General features: G+C 40.8%; 1 protein-coding gene across 2 annotated transcripts in view; it reads left to right on the top strand.

The window, feature by feature from the left end:
• The window catches only part of mcc (MCC regulator of WNT signaling pathway), a 168,001-nt gene that overhangs the window by 62,986 nt on the left and 84,560 nt on the right, over positions 1 to 20,455 (top strand). For both annotated transcript variants that reach the window (XM_036580590.1, XM_036580591.1), the window contains 2 exons: positions 3,193 to 3,306; positions 18,103 to 18,245. In XM_036580590.1, coding sequence (XP_036436483.1) covers positions 3,193 to 3,306; positions 18,103 to 18,245 — 257 coding nt within the window. The remainder of the gene's footprint in view (positions 1 to 3,192; positions 3,307 to 18,102; positions 18,246 to 20,455) is intronic.

Here is a 20,455-nt window from a genome sequence, read left to right as displayed (position 1 = left end):
TCGTCTGAATTCTAAAGGCTACCACGTGCTGGACGGCCTGCGTTGCACAATGTCCAAAAATGAGAAAACATTGTTTTTAATGCTTTAATGCAGTGTTAGGGTGTGTTTTCAAGGCAGCTTTGTTTCTCTCAGTGTCACAGTGCGCCACTTAGCATTTTGCTATTACTGAACACCCAGAGCAGACCACAAAAATTAATAGTCGGTGACGTGGCTAGAAATTTACACTGAGAAAGGCGGTCAGTCTAAATTAAAGACAGACGGATGGATGCTAAGTGTCTGTTTTCATTATTAGTCTTGTCTTTTCCCACCTCATATGTTTTAGCTTAAAAAGAGGGAGCTTGATGTTTATTGGCTCTCTCACTGCAGCACAGTCTATGTGGTTTCGTACTGTCTACTATACACTGCTGTGTTGCCGTGTTGCCTTAAAGCTGTTCATGTGGTGCTTCCTGAGAGAAACTCAGCTGAGACCACATGAAAGTAGCATCAGAGCTGAGAGGTTTGTTTTGACCTCTGGGCTCTTGTCTCTAAGACCTGGCTAGAGCCCCACGTTGTTTGTAGGGAGCACAGTTTCGTGTTTTGCCTTGAGTTCATCTGGAAAACCAAGAACTGCAAGATTCTGAATTTGGACAAACCATTGCTTTGATGACCGAAGACGTTGCTGTAGCCACTGATAGAGGTGCTGAGGCCTGTATGGACACTGAATGTAGTAAGTAAGCTTGTCTTCTAAGAAAAGCTTCATGTTTTTGTAACATTTTCACTCCGTCTCAGCTCCAGGGTGGAGCTACGCTGGTCACCTTTAGCTTAGTAGCCGTTTTGCTATTTCAGCCTCTACTTTACTTCCACTCTGAACCAGTGGTGGGACGCGCCAGACACCAGCAGTGTGGGAAAGTAGTGTTTTCTCAAAGAGGGGTTTTTGTATGTGTGGCTGTTGGTGCCAGTGCTGCTTGGCTGTTTGTGCTAAAGCTCCAGGGTGTGTGTTTAGCTCTTTCTCAGCCCACACACACACACCTCATAGCAGAGACGAGCGTTTCAACACTACAGCGTCTTCATCAGGTGAGCTTTTGGAAGCGAAACTGACAGTTGGATTTAGTTTTAATCAGCAGCGAGCAGAAATAGTGATTAATTGCTGGAGAGAATATGTATGACAGCGAGTGTGTGTGCGCGTGTTGGTGTGTGTGTGCAGCAGTCAGACAGCTGTATGGGAGCTCATGTGTGAAATCTCAGCGGCCCACCGGAGTGAAGAGCCTGCGTGTGCCACGTGCTGAAGCACTGCTGCACTTACCACAGCACTGTTGGTGCTTTTGTGTGTTTGTTTTCATACATTTTCAGGACAAAAAGTGTCCCGACGTTGTGGGGAAATCGGAGAAAAACACGTATTATGGTTTTGATTGTTCCAGTTTAACAGCATTTCCATTGGCAGACTTATTAGCTTCTCAAAACGTGCCTCGCTGCTGCAGCTTGTGGATAGTATCAGTTTGTAGCACCTCTATGATGGTGGCCTAAATGGAGCGCAAGAAAAGAAACAAAGGGTCTGAAGAGGGCTGGGCTTATATAGCTGATACTTGAGCTATTAAAACATGCCTGGATCAGGTCAGGACATCACTAATTATCATTAAAAATAAAGATCTGTACACATAATGCTGCTCAGTGTGGGTATAATTAGTATACGGGCATATGTAGTTAGAGCACAGTGACCTTTACGGAGAAATGTGGAGGTGCACCAGTAAAGCGTTGTGCACTGATACTCATAATCTGTTACCTATTCGAGGTGCTGGTGTTTGAATACTGAAATCAATGTTTGGGCATTTAATCCATTTCAGGAAGAAGGAAGACAGAGAAACTATACAGACTAAAGCTGCTTTGATGCTGAACGTAGTATGTTCTCCGCTCGTATTGGCGGCAAGCTGCTTTCGCACCACTCACAGTATGCACAGTGCTTGCTGGTTGGGAACCTGGGTGACACTCTTCAATAAAACTAACCGCTCAGGGAGCGACAGGAGCTACCAGACATGCTTACTGCTCTTTTATTGGCTGCATATGACCCTCCTATGACCCAGCATGTAGAGCACTGCATTGGGACCCACCACAGTATGTTGGGAGGCAAATTTTCAGTGTCACATGGCAGTTGACCAGCACACTGCGGGCAGGACAACATTTAGGTGTAATTTACTGTCATTTAATTTACTGTCTTTCAAAATCTCGCAAATTAATGAATAGCCAACGTAAAATGAAAACTATCACTTCATAATTGCCATATGTAAATAATTCATTCTAAATAGAAATTCTGGACTAGTTCTAAATAGAACCAACCACTCATATGAACCATCTCATGAATTGCTTTCATGTAGGCCAGTGGTTTTCAGCCTGTAGGTCAAAGTGGTACTGCTAGGGGGCTGTGGGTGTTTTTTTTTTTGTTGTTTTTTTTTAAACCCAGTTTTTTAACAGTATGTAGACATTTAACCAGATGTTATTTTAAACATGATAAATAGAACATCATATCTCTGTCGACCTCATTTATTTGTCTGGCAAAATGCTAACTTGGCTATGTTTACATTTTCAGTGCAAGTCAAAGTAAAGCGTTTCTCTTTCTGTGTGTATGAAATTCATCCATATTGGATAAATAGTTACAAACAAGGTCTTTCAAAAAGGAAGACCGAGGCTGGACCAAGTGAGCCACCGTATGTATATTTATAAACCATATCTTCTGTATTCTTACTATTGTAAACTCCCTCCGCTTTTTTGAAAAATGAATTTTAAAGTTTTCGAACGCATTCCTTTGCTTGTAGCTGAATTTTTGCGCTGCTGATTTTTAAAAATCACTTAACACCAGAGCTAAAAGAGTAGACGTCCAACTCCAGCCCTACGTGAATCTCGCCTGAAGTACTTCATTTTTGGCTGTTTTTTAGTTTTATCCTTCTCCACTCAAATACTATTTGGGATCAGAACATGACAGTGTAGTGGGAACTTTTGAAAGCAGAGCTGCTCTGGAGAAATTGCCACTTGTTAAACAAAAATGCATTGACCCTGTTTCAAAATGTCCACAGTATCGTTACTGTGCACTTTGAAAATGACAGTATACAAAACACTGACACACGTTCAGTTTATCTCTGTGTTATTGTTTTTAATGTTTAAAGGAAATATGTGTATTTTGACCCACACTGTCTCTCTCCTTTTCTTTCTCTCTTTCTCAAGCTGCATCTGGCCGCTGTGGCTTCTCTGAAGGGTGACGTGGTCGAGCTCAACAAGCGGCTACTGCAGACAGAGAGAGAACGGGACGCGCTGGAGAAAAGACTGGCCAAAGCACAGGTCAGAAAACACACACATGCACTGCCCAACGAGGGGCTGCGAGCTTACAATCGTCCTCCACTTTTAATCCGTTTAAACTTCCTTTCAGTTCCACTCTGAACTACGTGACCTGCATCATAGTTTTAAGATTAATAGCTGAATCATAAGCTTAGAATAACTGAAAAATAGCTGAGTAATGAGCCTGGCAGTTTCAGGATAATAAAACCTCATATTAATATGAAAATTATGAGCCTAGAATAACTGAATAACAATAAAATAATATCCATAAATGTTACTGGATAATAAGCCTTTAGATTAATAACCGAATGAGTCCAGAATAACCGACAAACTAAATGATAACTGAATAGAAAGCACAGTAATTACTGGATAATAAGCCTTAAGATTAAAGGGGAATTTCACCGATTTATTGGAATTTTTGCATAATTTAATTAGGAGATTTAGACAGTCATTCAGAGTGGTTTAATGTGAAGTGGTGCATTGTAGATGATCTTACCAACTCACACTTCTATATAGTGGTGGTGATAGGAGCCCAGGATTATCATGTCCACAACACAAATACATCGTCGTTGTCCAAAGGAAACCATGTATCTCCATTTTTGTTGATTTTTATTGTTCCACATTATTTCAACACACCAGCTGTCCTTTACGCTGTGTGAAAATTTCACGATGATAAACCAATAGAAATGCTTTAAAATCACTTGGAATAAAACCTCTTTACGTTGACTTACATTAAAAAGGTAAGAGTGTTTTTGCCCTCTCCTGTAAAGTTACTAGTTTGGAGATTTTTCATTGGACAGCTACAATATGTATTTTATACACTATCCGAAATTACCAGTAATCCTACTCGTATCTTCTAAGTGTTTATATGCAATGTTGAATGGTAAAATAAGGAAAATCAATGAATGCAACACAAAACTATCAGAAAACAATGTTTCAGGCATCGGGCGATGTATTAATAACCATTTCATTTCATAGCTTTCTGTGAATAAGATTTTAGAGACATTAAACACTGCAGATGTCTGGTTTCTAGCACCACCACTGTGAACAATTCTGAGTGTAAATCTTTCTTTAACGGAGCATCTCTGAATGACTTTGCTTACATCTCAACCACTTGATCATGCAGAAATGTAGTCACATTGACAGAGCTGCTCTTTAATAGCAGAATATGAAGTGTAGAGATTAAGGGGTTCTCAGCTTTAGCGCTCTTTCAGTGTGTCTGGTCCTGATTACTGCTTTGCCACCCTCAGCATGGCCTGGGCGTATTAACGTAAAAAAGCTTTGCAACTGAATTGTTCGTCTTAGATTACAGCTTTGGACGTGTTGTGAAGAGGTGGTGCTGGAACTGGGCAATGAGTTTTCTCTGTTTGTGCTTGTGTTTGCACTTTTATGTGGGCTGTAATCTTTGCGTGTTTGCATTTTTTGAGTGCGCGTGTTTTGGCATCCAGCCAACCTGTTAGTCCACAGTGATTGCATGCATATGTCACACACTGTCATCTGAGCTGAGTGTTCGGCTCGTCACACCGCGCAGCCCCTGGCATTCTCTCCAGCAATGCTGAATCTAACACTCAGCATACCGCAATCCGCCTGAGACCGGACAGATGTCTTGGCTTGAGTCGTCTGGTGATGTGTTACAGATCATAACAGCTGGTTCCACTGCACCATGGGAAATGTAGTCATCCAATTGGATTTGGCCTATAATTTGACCTTGAGATAAAGTGAAGGAGTATAGGAGGTGGGAGGCTCTTGGTGCTTTTTTTGGAATTTTTTTTAAACCTCCCCCCACTGCCCTTCATTTAATGTGGGCAGTTTCACCTGCTAACCAGGTCCCCCCAATCACAAAATGCTACCAAGCTGGGACGGTGTAGGCTAGTGTGTGTTTCCTCCAAGACACATAAAGCACTACCACATCTTTTCAGACTGCAGCTAATGCAAAAACATTGAACAGCTCAATGTGCTTCCTTGCATTATTGAGCCGTATCATATATATGGTTAGGTGAGCGAACCATTTTGCAAGATGTAGGTATATTTCTGTCCTGAATTTGTGTTTCATAGTAGCCAAAGTATGCTTACTCACGAAACTGTCACATATTACGGTTCTTTTACAACATAAATATACACCAATCAGGCATAACATTATGACCACCTCCTTGTTTCTGTGCTCATTGTCCATTTTATCAGCTCCACTTACTATATAGGTGCACTTTGTAGTTCTACAGTTACAGACTGTAGTCCATCTGTTTCTCTGCATACTTTGTTAGCCCCCTTTTACCCTGTTCTTCAGTGGTCAGGACCCCCATGGACCCTCACAGAGCAGGTACTATTTGGGTGGTGCATCATTCTCAGCACTGCAGTAACACTGATGTGGTGGTGGTGTGTTGTGCTGGTCTGAGTGGATGGAAGGACTAGAAGATGACCAACACAAACTGTGCAGCAGCAGATGAGCTACTGTCTCTGACTTTACATCTACAAGGTGGACTGACAAGGTAGGAGTGTCTAATAGAGTGGACAGTGAGTGGACACAGTGTTAAAAACCTCCAGCAGCACTGCTGCATCTGATCCACGCGTACCAGCACAACACACACTAACACACCACCACCACATCAGTGTTACTGCAATGCTGAGATGATCCACCACCCAAATAAGACCTGCTCTGTGGTGGTCAATAGGGGTCCTGACCACTGAAGAACAGGGTAAAAGGGGGCTAACAAAGTATGCAGAGAAACAGATGGACTACAGTCTGTAACTGTAGAACTACAAAGTGCACCTATATAGTAAGTGGAGCTGATAAAATGGACAATGAGTGTAGAAACAAGGATATAATAGGATCATAATGTTATGCCTGATCAGTGTATATTTAGGTATTTTATACTTAAAAACATCTACATAATGTTGCTTGTTGCTCAGATCACAGATTTCCAAAAAGTATTATGCAATTCATCCTAAATCACATTGCTTCACACCACCCGTAATGCCTGATGTTTGCCCTACACCATCGAAGAATGTCCAGTGTGACCGTTTCCTCATGGATATGGGTAATGATTACAGGTCAGCGAAGTCTTCATTTTGCTCTGTGAAGTGGTATTTGTTGTCATATTCTACCAAAACTCATCTCAGTGTTTGTTCAAAAAAGCTGAGAGCCCAAAGCCTCTCCATACTGTCCATTCCATATGTCTAGGAAGCCTGAAAAAATGAAAAAGCTCAGTAACCATGCCAACTCAGCCATCCCTCTGGATTCTCTGAAGAGGATAGGAGAGGCTCAGTCAGCCTACTGTGAGTGAGGGTGCATAATAGAGATTTCTATATCATTCAAATATCTGTTCCTTCTTTACTTTTCCTGTCATTTATTTGTGAAGATGTTTGGTTTCTCTCGTCTCGTTCTGGGTTTACACATCAGTTATTATGTATCATTTTGAGAATGTTGATTAGAGGCATGTCTGTAGCATGTTTCTGTCAACTCACGACACATAAACCAGAAACCCAAACCGGAACATGTTTTAGGCTGGGATGCTCTTTTTTATACATTCATCAGCCTGGCCAATTTCGTTCTGTTTTTTTTTTTCTCCTAAATACTATTAACTCTTTCAGACCTACGTTGCTGCCTTTGAGTTTGTCGTGATTACGTTGTTATTCATAGTAACGTCAAGTAGCCCAACTTCAGAACTTCAGCTAATAAAATACAGCAATCAAACAGTTTTGTAAAGTAATTTTTTATTACAGTCGTGGACTGGAGGTTAGGGAACCAGCCCTGTGACCGGAAGGTCGCTGATTCGATCCCCTGAGCCGACAGTACGTGACTGATGTGCGCTTGAGCAAGGCACCTAACCCCCAACTGCTCCCCGGGCGCTGCGGATAGGGCTGACCACTGCTCCGGGCAAGTGTGCTCACTGCCCCCTAGTGTGTGTGTGCTCACGAGTGTGTATGTGGTGTTTCACTGCACGGATGGGTCAAATGCAGAGGTGAAATTTCCCCGTGTGTGTGTGTGTGTGTGTGTGTGTGTGTGTGTGTATGTGTGTGTGTGTGTGTGTGTGTGTGTATATGTAGCTATAAACCATTTTTGTCAACAAAAAATGATAGTTTGATGAGAGGAGGAAATGGTCCATATTGACACAAGTTAGCCCAATAACTCACTCACCAAGATCACCGTCCTGCTGGACAGTCTGATGAGATTTCATTAATCTCCACATGCTGACCTACTACTGGATGCCAGCTTCTGTATTTTAAATGAAGGTCTTAACTTATTAAACTATTGCCTTGAGCTAATGTGAAAAGTAAAGTAATGCATCAAATGTGTTCAAACGAAGCAGCCATAATAGTAGTGTTACAACTCTGCAGTGCTGCCTCAGTCTTAGCCATTGGTGTTAGATGCAGTGTGGTAGTTACACAAGGAAGCGTTCAGACCACGATTATTGATTAATATGGGAAACATCGGTAACCCAGTTCAAACAGAGTGACATTTTAACATGTGCCCTCTGCATTAAAGGCTTAATTATTCTTTTGCCTTGGTTTGCTATGGAACTGAGAGCTTGAACGTTACTCGAGCTAGGCCAGGCTCAAAAGTAGAAGCTGCTATCTAGCTCTGATCAACCGTGAACTCGGATGACCAGTGTACAGTTTTATGCAAAAGTTTGGGCACACATGGTCAAATGACATTTTGTCGATTTTCTTTTTTCCTCAGTAAATTATATTCAGCAAATAATTAGAAATTGTGCACCAAAGTTTAAATACGCCATATTTAAGTTCCCTGTAGAGGATAAGAAGACTGGGCCTGTGATCTTCTGGATCTTTATTTCTACATGATAACCACTGCACTCTCTTTACCCGGAGATCACTGCTGAATGAAAAAGCTGTGAGTGATTTTGAGATCCCATATGGGACTTAATGAACATGTCCTTCGGTGTCCAGACAGACAGAGGTCATTAGGAATGCACCGACTGTAGCCGTTATTGACTATCCAGAGGTCGAACTAGTGACCCTTTTCAAGCCCATATATACACATATGTATACAGAGTATTAGTGTATGGGAACACAGAGTGTATTGCTGTCATTCTTGGACACCAAAAGCAGTAAATTAGCAAATAGCACTGCAAGGCTGAATATGAACAAGCAGCTAATTCATGTGCTGGGACTTTGAGTTGGCACAAGGGAAAAAAAAAGCTTGAAAAATAAGAAAGATTACCTTGTTCTCGAGACAAGTTCTCTGGTGGGCTCATAACAAAGCCTGACATTTATAAACGGACTCAGTTCAGGCTTCGCACGGAGGCTGTGCTTGTGCAATTGTGTTCCTACACTGTGTGATTGAAGTCCCATTAAAATGTTGTAAAAGCTCGGATTTCTGTGAATTTTCCCACCTCATGACTCATCCAAATGCAGCACTGCCTGTTTGAAGAGGCAGTTTTTGTTAGATGAGGTGGGTGTCGAACAACTGCCAGTTTTGCAGCCCTTCTCCGTTATTTGGACTGTGTTTGCGTTTTAAAAGTTGTGTACACACTTCATGATTTTGAAATATGGCCACTTAAACCAACGGTGCGGCCAAAACTCGTTTTCATAATTTTCCTTCTTTCCTCACATGCAATCAATCATCCAAGACATGTTCTGTGTCTTAAGTTTGCCTCTTTGTTGTTTTGCAATGGAGTTGCAAGCTAATGTAGCTAATAAATAATGGGAGCTGAAGCAAACAGCGTGGTGCAGACCAGAGCTGGACTGTGGTGTAAATTCATCCCTGGACTTTTGTCTCGACCAGCCTACTGTAACCACACTGCTATCATAGTCACAATGAGTTGACACATGTTTTCAAACAACAATAAACACGTTTTATCACTTTAAAATGAACAAGTCAAAGACGCTGCAGCTTGGCTGAGAACTGGAGTGACCGCTAATTAGCTGGCTAGTTAATCAGCCAGTGTGTGTGTTAACATTAACCATCTATAGGCTTAGTACAGAAGTAGGCTGAAAGAACTGGCTAACTCACCCGTTCCGCACTTTGGCCCTGTGGTTCTTTGCTCTGATATCCGGACAAATTGTGTATTTTCATTTCTTCATTTCTTTGCATCGTGTTTAAAGGCGCAGTTCACTCTCAGAAATAAAGGTACGAAACTGTCACTAGGGCAGTACCTCCCGTCACTGGGGTGGTACTCTCTTTAGACGGGGAACATAATTGTACCATAATCCATTGCAGTTATATTTTCTCAGTTGTATTGACTCCACACCCCGTCTCGTCTCCAGGCTTTTTACTTTATTGTTCTGTTTTAAAACATTAGGTCATGAAAAGATACATACATATACTTTTCCACTAAGAAAAACTTATTTAAGTTAGACCTTAGAACCACTGTTGTGCCTTTGAGGGAACATTTACATTGTTTATATTTTAATGAATGAAAAATGTGCCTGCACAGACCTTTATTTGTAACAGTGTATACGAATCTGGAGAATGATTGTTGATATTTGAGGCTCCTTCAGAAGCTTTTTCTGCCAGGTTCTTATTCAAGTGTTCCCATTTCACCTTAAATGGTGTATGCACAATGCTGTGTGGGCAGTCACTGTCTGGGGAGGGCAAAACAAAACGTGGGGAGGAGCACTGTTTTCACAGGGTGGGACTAACATGCACGTGCGGTCGGACCAGCTATGAAAACTAAAAACAGAGAAGCTCAGATTACAGCACGCACAGAGGGGGTGTGACCTCATTCTCTGCTCAGGATGTCATCACTCCATTCTGTCTTTACATTGAAAATAGCTGTTTGTTGCTTTAAATGTAATGTTTAAAATGTTTAAAATAACCACTTAAAATGTTAGTTTCAAAATCAAAGAAAAGCTTAAAGCACAGCTGTGGAAGTGGCTTTGGAAATCGCCTTGCAGTCTGAAGTTTCTCAAGCAGGGAGCGCTATTAATACGCGAGCTGCCACGGATCTACACCAGAAGAAGCCCATGAACACACATGCTTGCTCTAACATCCATTAAAACAATAGGTAAAGTAGGTTTCAATAGATGTTGGGATTCTCAGAAAATATTGTACTAATTATTTAATTACTAATAATTATCTGAAAGTGTCACCCAGGGCTAGTGGTAGCCACACTGAAGCCTGAATTTTGTTTATACTTTTGTCCATTCCCATAGATAATGTAAATAATATGTTTAAATAATATGATAGAGTCCATCTATAAGCTGCAGTGTCTTTTGCCCTCAAAAGCATGGCACTAGCATCAGACTGTGAAGTCACTGTTAACAGCCGAGATGTCCACTGCCATTGTCCTTTCAACCTCTGTCAGTTCAGTTTGTCGGTCAGCAGATCTTTATAGGCATCTGATACTAATTTCACAGACAGAAAAAAGGTCCCAGTGCTCTGCAGAGCACATCTAAAGCGGTCAGACATCGAAGATCCCTCACACTTGACCTTGGACCTCTACACACAAGCTTTGTTTTTGACACAGTATGACTTTGTGTCATTTATAAAAAAGTACATTGCAAAGCTAAAAACTGTAAAAGCACAGTTGCTGTAACTTCTTAGCTCCACCTTTTCAAATCAGTGAATTTAGCAACTTTAGTTGTACACGTACAGATTGTATAATCTCCATAGAGAAGCACTGACCAAGGTCTAAGGTCACCATGGCCGATACCATTGGTGTGGAGCTTCATCCAGAACCAGCTTCATCCAGGATGAGTTGGAGTGATCCAGAACATCCAACATCAGTATGTGACCTCACTCTTGTGGCTCATGGTAGTCAAATCCTCACAGCAATGTTCCGACATCTAGTATAAAGCCTTCCCAGATGAGTAGAGGTTTTTAGGAGGGACTGACTTCCCATTAATTTCAGGAGAAATATTGGATGATGTCTTGTAACTAAAACTAAAGCAGCAGATTTCAGACACCAAACATATCTTGGCTGATCACCTACATTTTGGGGACCTTGACCTTTTGCTACTATACCTAAACTTGTGTTTTGGGAGGTGCTGGTTGGCCTCTTGGCTCTTTCTCTACGACCTGGCCGGAGCCCCACATCGTTTGAGAGGAACACAGTGGTGTGTGTTGCCTCAGGCTTTTTTCGACTGTGTTGAGCACTCAATCACTGCACGCGCTCACTAGCTTTTGAATCTCCTCCAGCCATTCCTCTAACAAAGCATCCATTGTTGCCAGCTCAGGCACTGTTGAAAGTCAGCCATGTAGACTTAGAGCAGCCATTTACCATTTAGCAGCACACTGATTGCCCAGACCATGCTCACAGAACTAAGTATTACAATGTGGAGAAGGAAGCATAACAATATTGCTGAGGGAACTCAAGGCAACGTGGTGCAGTAAGATTTTTGGGCTTCATTTGTGGTCATCGTCACCAGCGTTCATAAAGACCAGCTGGGTAAAGTTACCATCGCCGTTTCAGTTGAACACACATCATGTCTCAACAAGTATTTAATACATTATTTTCTTTAGTTTACCGTTGGTTTGGTGTAGCGGGTAGCATGGCTGGCCTCCACCCAGCTCCCCATAGTTTGAGTCTCTGCTCAGGAAAGAGCACTGGTCCTTGGGCAAGACTCCTAATGCTACATAGGCTATCTCTGAAACAGTATTAGACTGTAATTCACTCTGGATGACAGTGTTTGCCAACAGCCGTAAATGTAATATAGGCTAAGTTTCCCCTTTTGCGGAGTAACCCTCCTGCTTACAATCTAACACATGTCAGGCTCCAGTCCTCGCGGGCCACGACACTGCAGGCGTCAGTACACTGCCTCACTAAACACACCTGATTCAGCTCATCAGCTAATTAACAAGGCCTTCATGAACTGAATTCAGAGTATTGAACGAGGGTAAACACTAATCTCTGCAGCATTTTGGCCCAGAAGGTCCCCAGTTTGACTTGCCTGATCTAATATCTATAAATGCTCATCTCTACCTTCAGTTTCCCGTGACAAAGTTTTCGCAGTCCCCACCACCACCGCACCCCAATTCCAACCCTGTTTCTCAGTTCTGTCTGTCAATCCTACCACCATCTTTAATTGGGGACCATTATTCTAGCTTCAAGAATAAGATGTCCAGAACTCCAGCCTAAGTTCTCAGAGTTTCCTTTCCCTTCCTTCAATCAAAGCCTCAATTACACTACCACCATACGTTGAAGGCACGGTCCAACTCACAAAATCTAAACTGGTTAAACAAATGAACCTTAGTTAGGATGACTACAAAAGCAGCTGTTGAGAAAAGTCAGATGCATCATGTTGCTTTTATATTTTGAATTTTCTCAACAGTTACAGACTAGTAATAATAACAGTAACAATAAAAACATCTTTTATACAGTACCAATCAAAACACACTTGCTCAAACTTGTTTGTGTTCTTTGTAATCATAAAGATGTTGTCACCATGAAGACTTGAATGCTTAAAATTTCTAAAGTGCTCTTGGGATGGTATTCATTTTCCAGTGGGAGGTTGTGTTATGCAGTTTTACCACAGGACATCCACAATATTTAATATTTAAGTCTCAGTATAAATGACAGAGATGAGAGGGTCTACTTGATTTACGCATTGATGTTACACCAAAAACATAAGTAGAAAACATACCCAAACAATTCAGTTGTAATTAGAGTTACCCTATTCATCTACTATGAATGTAGCTGGCATTGGTATTACAAACCAACACTGAACATCTCTGCATAAAATTAGACTTTTTTTTTCTGTCATTTTACATGTTTTGATGTTCAGAGTTGTACTCTTGAGGTAGGAGAACGCAGCCTGACTTGATTTGGGCCAAAATACAAGTAAATGTTCAACTCCTTGAGACCACCAGCGGTTCCAAAGCGGTTCTTCGTCATATTCTTCATAACTTTCATATTTCATAAGCTACATTCAAAAGGTGGGTGTCGTATGAGAGCTGTAACTGTCTTCTCTCCAGTCAAATAGATGGGTAATGTAATTTTAAACCCTCATAATAAAAGAAGCTGAACTCACAATTTTTTTGTCTGCTGAAAGTCGACCCATTTTTCCACAAATCTGGGCTATAAACTATAAACAGATGGCGTCTCTTCAGTGATCTGCTCTGTAAAAATTATTTTTTTTAAAAAATACAAAGAGAGTCTAAGATTTTTGGCTTTCAGCAGTAAATTGTAAGCATATGGCAATATGTGTAGATCATTAAACACATTTTCAATGTACCCTTGTCAATAAGAGGTTAAGAAAAAGTACAAACCCCTTCCGCACAGAATATAATGGAATATTTACCAACATTTCACGCAGCATTAATAGAATCAGGGTTATCTCTACAGTTTGTTTTGTAAAAGGTAAAAGTCACCAGAATCTTTCCTGAGCATTCAGTCCATAAAAATTACTGTCAGATTCGTACCGGACTAAAAGCATCTGAGAAACATCATTGGTGATTACATTACCCCACCTCCCCATACAATCTTGTCAGAATATCATGAAAGTCAAATATTATTAGTGACGTTGGTATCGATGTATGAATTTATTCCCTAAACAGAAAAAAAATAGATTCCTAAACAACAAATTACTTTTCTGCAGTCAGCAAGGTCTCAGCATGTGTGGATCCTCTTCAGTCCTGTTGGAAAAGCATCTCAGGTGGCTTCTCTTGAAGCTGCTTCAGAGAACATGTGAAGCTGCATGAAACTACAGTTAGCAGCTGTGAAGAATCTGAAATGGATGATTTTGTTTTTGACTCTTCCCTTTGGTCTCTGCATAATTCCATATGTGTTCTTTCATAGTCTTTGAATCTGGATGAAACTTGAGATTCCATGGTTCATGGGACTGTTTACTAAACAGTCATAATCAAATGGAATTGTTATGAGGTCAGAGGTTTACGCCCTTATGAGTGGGCTGACCATGCCTTTGTTTTATGCTCATTTTGATTCTCTCAGCTGTGGCCACGAAAACATACCAGTCTACTTAGGTCATAGGAAGAAGGACACAAGCGTGCGCACTCTGTTCTTCCCCGAGGCTGAGTAATTCCAAGCTCTGCTGGTTCTCTACGGCCCAGTTAGGCTACCTTATCCTGACCTCGGGGAGTCAGGCTAAAAACAGCTTCATTCGGAGTGTTTTTTTATAAGCAGTTAAGCCTTAGGTTAGTCTTAGTAATGTTGCATGCTACATTGTCAGAGCTGCATATCAGGGAAAGTCATTTCTTTTTCAATTCCATTTCAGTCAAATCAGAAAAATGGATCACATTTGGTTTTTGCTTCTTTAGTTTTGCACAAGGAATATAAGCATAAACTCCAGCCACTGGCTTTGTGCAGACTGCATGCCTGAATCATCACACATTTGCCTGATGTTTATTCACACTATCAGAGTTGTGTGTTAAATGTGTGAAGCATTAATGACCACTGTCACAACAGACCTGCAACACCATAAGCAGCTTTTTAAGGAATTAAATATGTATTTATTTGTTTTTCTAGGTGTTTATAGAAAATTAAAATATATATATTTATTCATTTTTGTGGGCCTGTATAGAAAAAGCTGTTCAGGGAATCCAGCCTGTTTTTCTAATAGCCTTACAGTTCACAGACATGTGCTTACAATTGTAATGTAAGTAGCTGTTAGTATATCTCGACCTTTATTTATTTTAGACATGGCACAGTAGTGAAACGTGAATTTGTCACTACTCATGTCTTTAATATTAAGGGAGGAGATGGGCCAGAACGCACTGGTAGTAAACATCGAGATGGAACGGTGTTCCAGCTCAAATTATGAAAACATAGGTAACTATTTTTATAGAGAAATCACGTGTTCTTATTGTACTCTGTTCTAGTGTGAGCATGAAGCGAAGTGTCTGTTGAACACACCTGAAGTTCAGTATACAGCCCGTTCAGCCAAAGGAAAATCACAATTCTGCAGCAGGGTCCACCCATCCAGTCTCTACGGTAACGACTCTCAGTATGCAGTGTGTTTGGAACATGAAGGCAGCCAAGAAACTCCACAGTCGGTAGTAAGTGTGGTGTTTCACTTCCTAAGTTTCTTTGTAGCTTTTTGGCTTGGATCCATAGGCCCAATCCCATTTCTTATTTTCACCCCTACCCCTTGTTTTCGAGTGTCACCTTGCCCCTTGAAACTGAGTTACAAGGGGTAGTGGTTGAAATCTTCCCCTATGAAATGGAACAACCCTCAAATAAAAAGAGCATTACTTCAGTAACAGCTACTAGCGCTGCTCTGTAGGCGACCCTGCCAGTCTGCAGTGAAAGCAGAGGAGGGTAAAGTTCAGCAGCCTCACTGCATTTAGGGAATCATATGCTTTCAAAGAGGGGGGATGCGATAATTATTTGTTGCCCACCCCTAATTCTTGAATGATATAAAGCTGAAGTCAGCTATTCAGCAGGCTCTTGGTCGAATTTTCCCATTCCACCTTAAACGGCGTCAGAACCACTGCACTGTTTAAGGTAGAACTGGAAATTTAGCTAGCTAGCTACCGAGACATCAGCATACTACTAGTGTTTATGCTTGTTATGAGGAAAAGGACCATAATTCATTGAAATGACATTAAACTAAGATAATACAATGATTATTGTAATTTTTTAATGAAGAAAATACTCACATTTGTTGGTTTCTTTGGTCTCTTGCGCCGCCATCTTGCCTTTTTTTTCTTTTATAACACTCTGTTTGGAGTGCGCCTCTCAAAAAGCTTCGTTTGGAGAATAATGTAGCTCTAACATTTTGCCCTACCCCTCTCAACAAAAATCAGGACACCCTATCCCTAGGTGTGAACGCGCAAAATAGAGGGGTAGAGCAAGTGGTAGGGGCAAGGGGTGAAATGGGATTACTCGATGTAATGAATATTTCTTGATGATTTGTGTGTTTATTCCTGAAATTAGTCATATGCTCAGGTTAAAATGTCCAATATTAGATAGCATAATGACAGCTAACTAACCTACTGATGTCAGCTATTAATTGCAAGCAAAGTGTTTAAATATAAACATATCTACCATGGAAGTAACTGGACACTGAACATTCTTGGCAGTCTAGATCACATAGTGAAAGAGGTAGTGCAGTATTTCTGATGGAGTAGAGGTTGTTCTGAGTGTTTGATTTGCTTTGTAGTCTGTTTATTGGTTAATTATGAAGATCCTTGAACGGAAACTTCATTTTAGGGTGTTTATTAATGGCTGTGTTTACATGCAAAGACATTTGCCAATCCGATTGAATACATTCCAATTACAGATTTAGACTGAGGTGTTTATATGCTCACTCTGCTCAACAATCTGATGGAAAATCTTCGCTTACATGCTCGCTACAAGTAATCCAATCCAAAATGACGCGCATGCCTGGAGAACCACTTAGAGTAAACGTTACCATGACAACGAACATCACGTGAGGTCCAGTCAGAGTGAGATGAGTTTTCAGTTGGTGCGCTTGTTGGTGTTTTTAATTGCTTAAAAATTATGTCTGACTCAGAAAAATGCCGAGAGGAAGACGTCGTGTTCTGAGACACATAAGCTTGACGTCCATCCCACCACCGTCTATTAAAATTCAAAGCGTAAACTTCGTCTCCTCTGCAGACCAGTTTCTGTTGAATGTTATAAACTTGCTCTGTGATGTGACGAACATGCGCAGAATGCACTTTCACGTTCCGATAGGTAATGTAATCAGATCCAGGCGTTTACATGGTTATTATTCTATTATTTAACGGATTATTTACAGGATTACCCACTTCTTTCAGTCGGATAGAAATTGTATTCCGAATGATCTCAATCGGACTAGACTATTCCAACTGAGGTATATATATGGACATACTCTATTCCGATTGAGTTATTAGTTGGATTATTAATGGATGCAATAGATATAAAAATGAAATAGATATAAAAAAACACCAAACAGCTTTACTGAACAGTGTTTTTTATGATTATATCATGTGGCATCAGCAGCCACCTAGAATCCTGCAGGTTAAGGCAAGTGTGAGATTTACACAAGCAGTTAGCATGATGCTTTTACTCGTTAACTCTATCAGCTTCATAGCTCCAGCACAAAACTCAAAGAAGCAAACCAAACATGTCTTGGCTGATTGCATTTAAAGTAGTGGGAACTGTGTACATTTGATTTTTTGTTTTAAATATTTAGTTTAAACTCTAATGCTGAGTCTGAGTAGATCTTTAGACACATTAACTGAATTAACCCTGTGAGTTTAATTCATCTCCTGAATGGCTTTAATTGAAATTGACACTGACCCGATGTCCGCTTATCTATCAACATCAGAAGCCATTAAGTAACCTCTCCAATCAAAACGTCTCATTTACGCGACGTGGATGCTCAGGGTTCATTTTTTAGTTGCAGAGCGTTCCTCCCGGAATATATCTCCGATAGTTTTAGCGATTGGGTCGACGTGAGATGAATTTAAATCCCAGAGGCACTCAATAGCTAATTTCACTGTTGTTAATGCTGCCATTAATCAGTGTAGAGCCTGACAGGCCACTATAGGGAGACAGTATGTTCAGTGTGCGTAGTGGAGAGAAGTGGACGTGGGTGGCCAAACGCTGGCTGCTGCTGCTGCAATGAAGTGTTCGCCATGCTCATATATTTCATTACTCAGCCTATAACAGGAACCGACAAGGTGAATTATTCAGAATGCAGCTACCTCCTACAGTGCTAGCAGTCTTTATGAATGAATTAGCGTGCGTACGCATGCGTATGTGTTTGTATGTCTGTGTGCGTATGTTTATGCTTCTGTGTGCTGTTTATGTATGCGTTCTGATGGGAAATGGCTTCTTGCCCTGGGTGAGTGTTTGCATACCCAGCATGCTTTTGTTTGCTCATCTCACCTTGGGGGCTTTTCTTGGTGCATTTTTGTATTATTAATCTCCCTCACTCTGTGTGTGTGCGCAGTGTGAGCAGTCTCATCTGCTGAGGGAGCATGAGGAGGTTCAGGAGAGGACGACTCTGCGCTACGAGGAGAGAATCACCGAACTGCACAGCGTCATTGCCGAGCTCAATAAGAAGATAGACCTGCTCCAGGGAACCACCATCAGGTCTGCTTTCTCTGTCTCACCCTCTCATGTTTTTATGTCTTGCTAAGACATGGGGTCACACGTTCCCAGTTTATTAGGTCCACCTACCATACATCTGCACTTGAAGTTTAAAGTTGCTTACTGATTGTAGCCCCTCTAACCCATTCATCATTGGAAAAGGACCATCGCTGACCAGAACATTCTCAATTTAATTGTTTGGCTAAAAAATGTTAGTTACACAATTTTCAACACCAGATGTAGTTGAACCTGGAAATGTTTGGTGTCCAAATTGTGCAACTTTAATTTAACACTGGAGCTACATTGCAAACAAACACTAGAAGTTAATAGTCACCCAAATCGTTTCTGTAAATACATCCCCAACACTTTTCTCAAGACTTTCACAGACTTGTCGATGAGGTTTAGGACACAGTTTGACTTACTGTGAGCTATAAAAATAAACAGAACTTCACCATGTACCTCAATGCAGCTGGGAACAATTTTAGACAACAGGTGTTGTGCCGAGTTCCACTTCCTCTACACAATCTGACTTTCCTTCATGTGCATACTGTTATAAAGAAACAGCGAAATCATGAACGTAATATGTAGCATCCGTATGTGTGCATGACATGTGTGCATGAAGGGTGTACGAATCGGCACAACACCTGTTGTCTAAAATGGCTGCCTGTAGTGTTCAGCTACACAGTTGGTAGGTCATTTTTATAGCTCACAGTAAGCCATACCACGTCCTAAAACACATCAACAAGTCTGTGCATCCTTAGTGAAGACCTGGATGTGGTTTGGGTGGGTTCAGAGATGTTTTTTGGCAATGTATTTGCAGACAAGATTTGGGTGACTATTGACTTCTAGTGTTTGCAGTGTTAGCCTTGCAGCTTCAGTGATGTAAACTGAAAAAGCAGCAAAAGAGCGCCGAGCATGTCTTGTCTGATCGACTGCATTTGCAGTAGTGTAATTTTTTAATGCAGTAAGCCACAAGAGTCTATGCTTTATAGTGATTTTCTCACAGATAAGGAGTCTTGTAAGACATGCTGTTAGGCCTCTGGTGGCTTATTGCTTTTGTAAAACAGCAGCAACATATAATATGATAGAAGACATCTGGAATAATTGGAAAAATTTTGTGATTTTTTTTGCCGAACCATTCCATCAGCGCACCAGTGAGACTGACATGGTAGAGTGTCTGGTGCATTTACTGGCCACTTTATTAGAAACCCCTCTGTTGTGGCTCCACCTTGCTTAATGTACAGTTAGTGACTGTAATCCATCTGTTGATAAAGGGTTTGTGTCATCCATCCTCTAGCTCTACATCAGTGGGCAGTTTCTGACCACAGAGCTGCTCTTGGACACTGATGTGTATAAGAACTCCAGGAACACTGCTGTGTCTGATACACTGATACCAGCACTACACACACTGCCATTTCTGTGACATGTAAGGCGATGAATCTTGTGGCCAAAATTAAGAATTTGTCAAAAGAATAATAGAAACATGTTAATCATATGTACAGTTATATGCAAAAGTTGGTGTGACCCAGTCAGTTTACATGTTTTGTTGAATTTCTTAGTGAAAATATGTGAACATCCTCTACAGAGAACACACTTCTACACATTGTAATGCACAATTACTGTTTATTTGTATTGGAAAAACTGAAATGTGTCATGTGGAAAAGATATGGCACATTTTATATATTTTACACATTTATATAACATTTTATATTATATATTATATATAATTTTATAAATAACTCAGCAAATAAATAGAAGTTGTGCACTAAAATTGCATAATAAATAGAAATGGTGCTCTAAAAAAAATCCCTGTTGTTCCCTGTAGAGGATGTGTTAACGTTTTATTTATTTATTTTACTGAAGACTTCATTTCATAGAGTAATATTAGCATGCATTAGCCAGTGGAACAGCATTTAGCAAGGGGGACCACCAGGGACCACACCATAATGTTAGCGTTGGTTACAGGTAACAAATTCTGACACATCTGATTTGTCTAATTACTTTCATCTCTCGAAACAGGTTTCTTAAAATGAATAAATATTTTCAGAGCTATTGGTCATTCAGGCCACAGGCTCTGCATTTTTAGTGAACTCTTGTGGCCAGGGGTGCCAGGCAATAGGCTAAATCTACCTGTCAATAGGTTAGCCCGATTGTGTGCGGTTTCACTACATAGTTAAGACGTTTTTGTTCTAAAAGGGTATGAAAGCAAACAA

Source organism: Colossoma macropomum, unplaced genomic scaffold (assembly GCF_904425465.1).
Source record: "Colossoma macropomum unplaced genomic scaffold, Colossoma_macropomum, whole genome shotgun sequence".
NCBI classification, from domain to species: Eukaryota; Metazoa; Chordata; class Actinopteri; order Characiformes; family Serrasalmidae; genus Colossoma; species Colossoma macropomum.
This window is presented reverse-complemented; position numbering and strand designations above follow the sequence as displayed.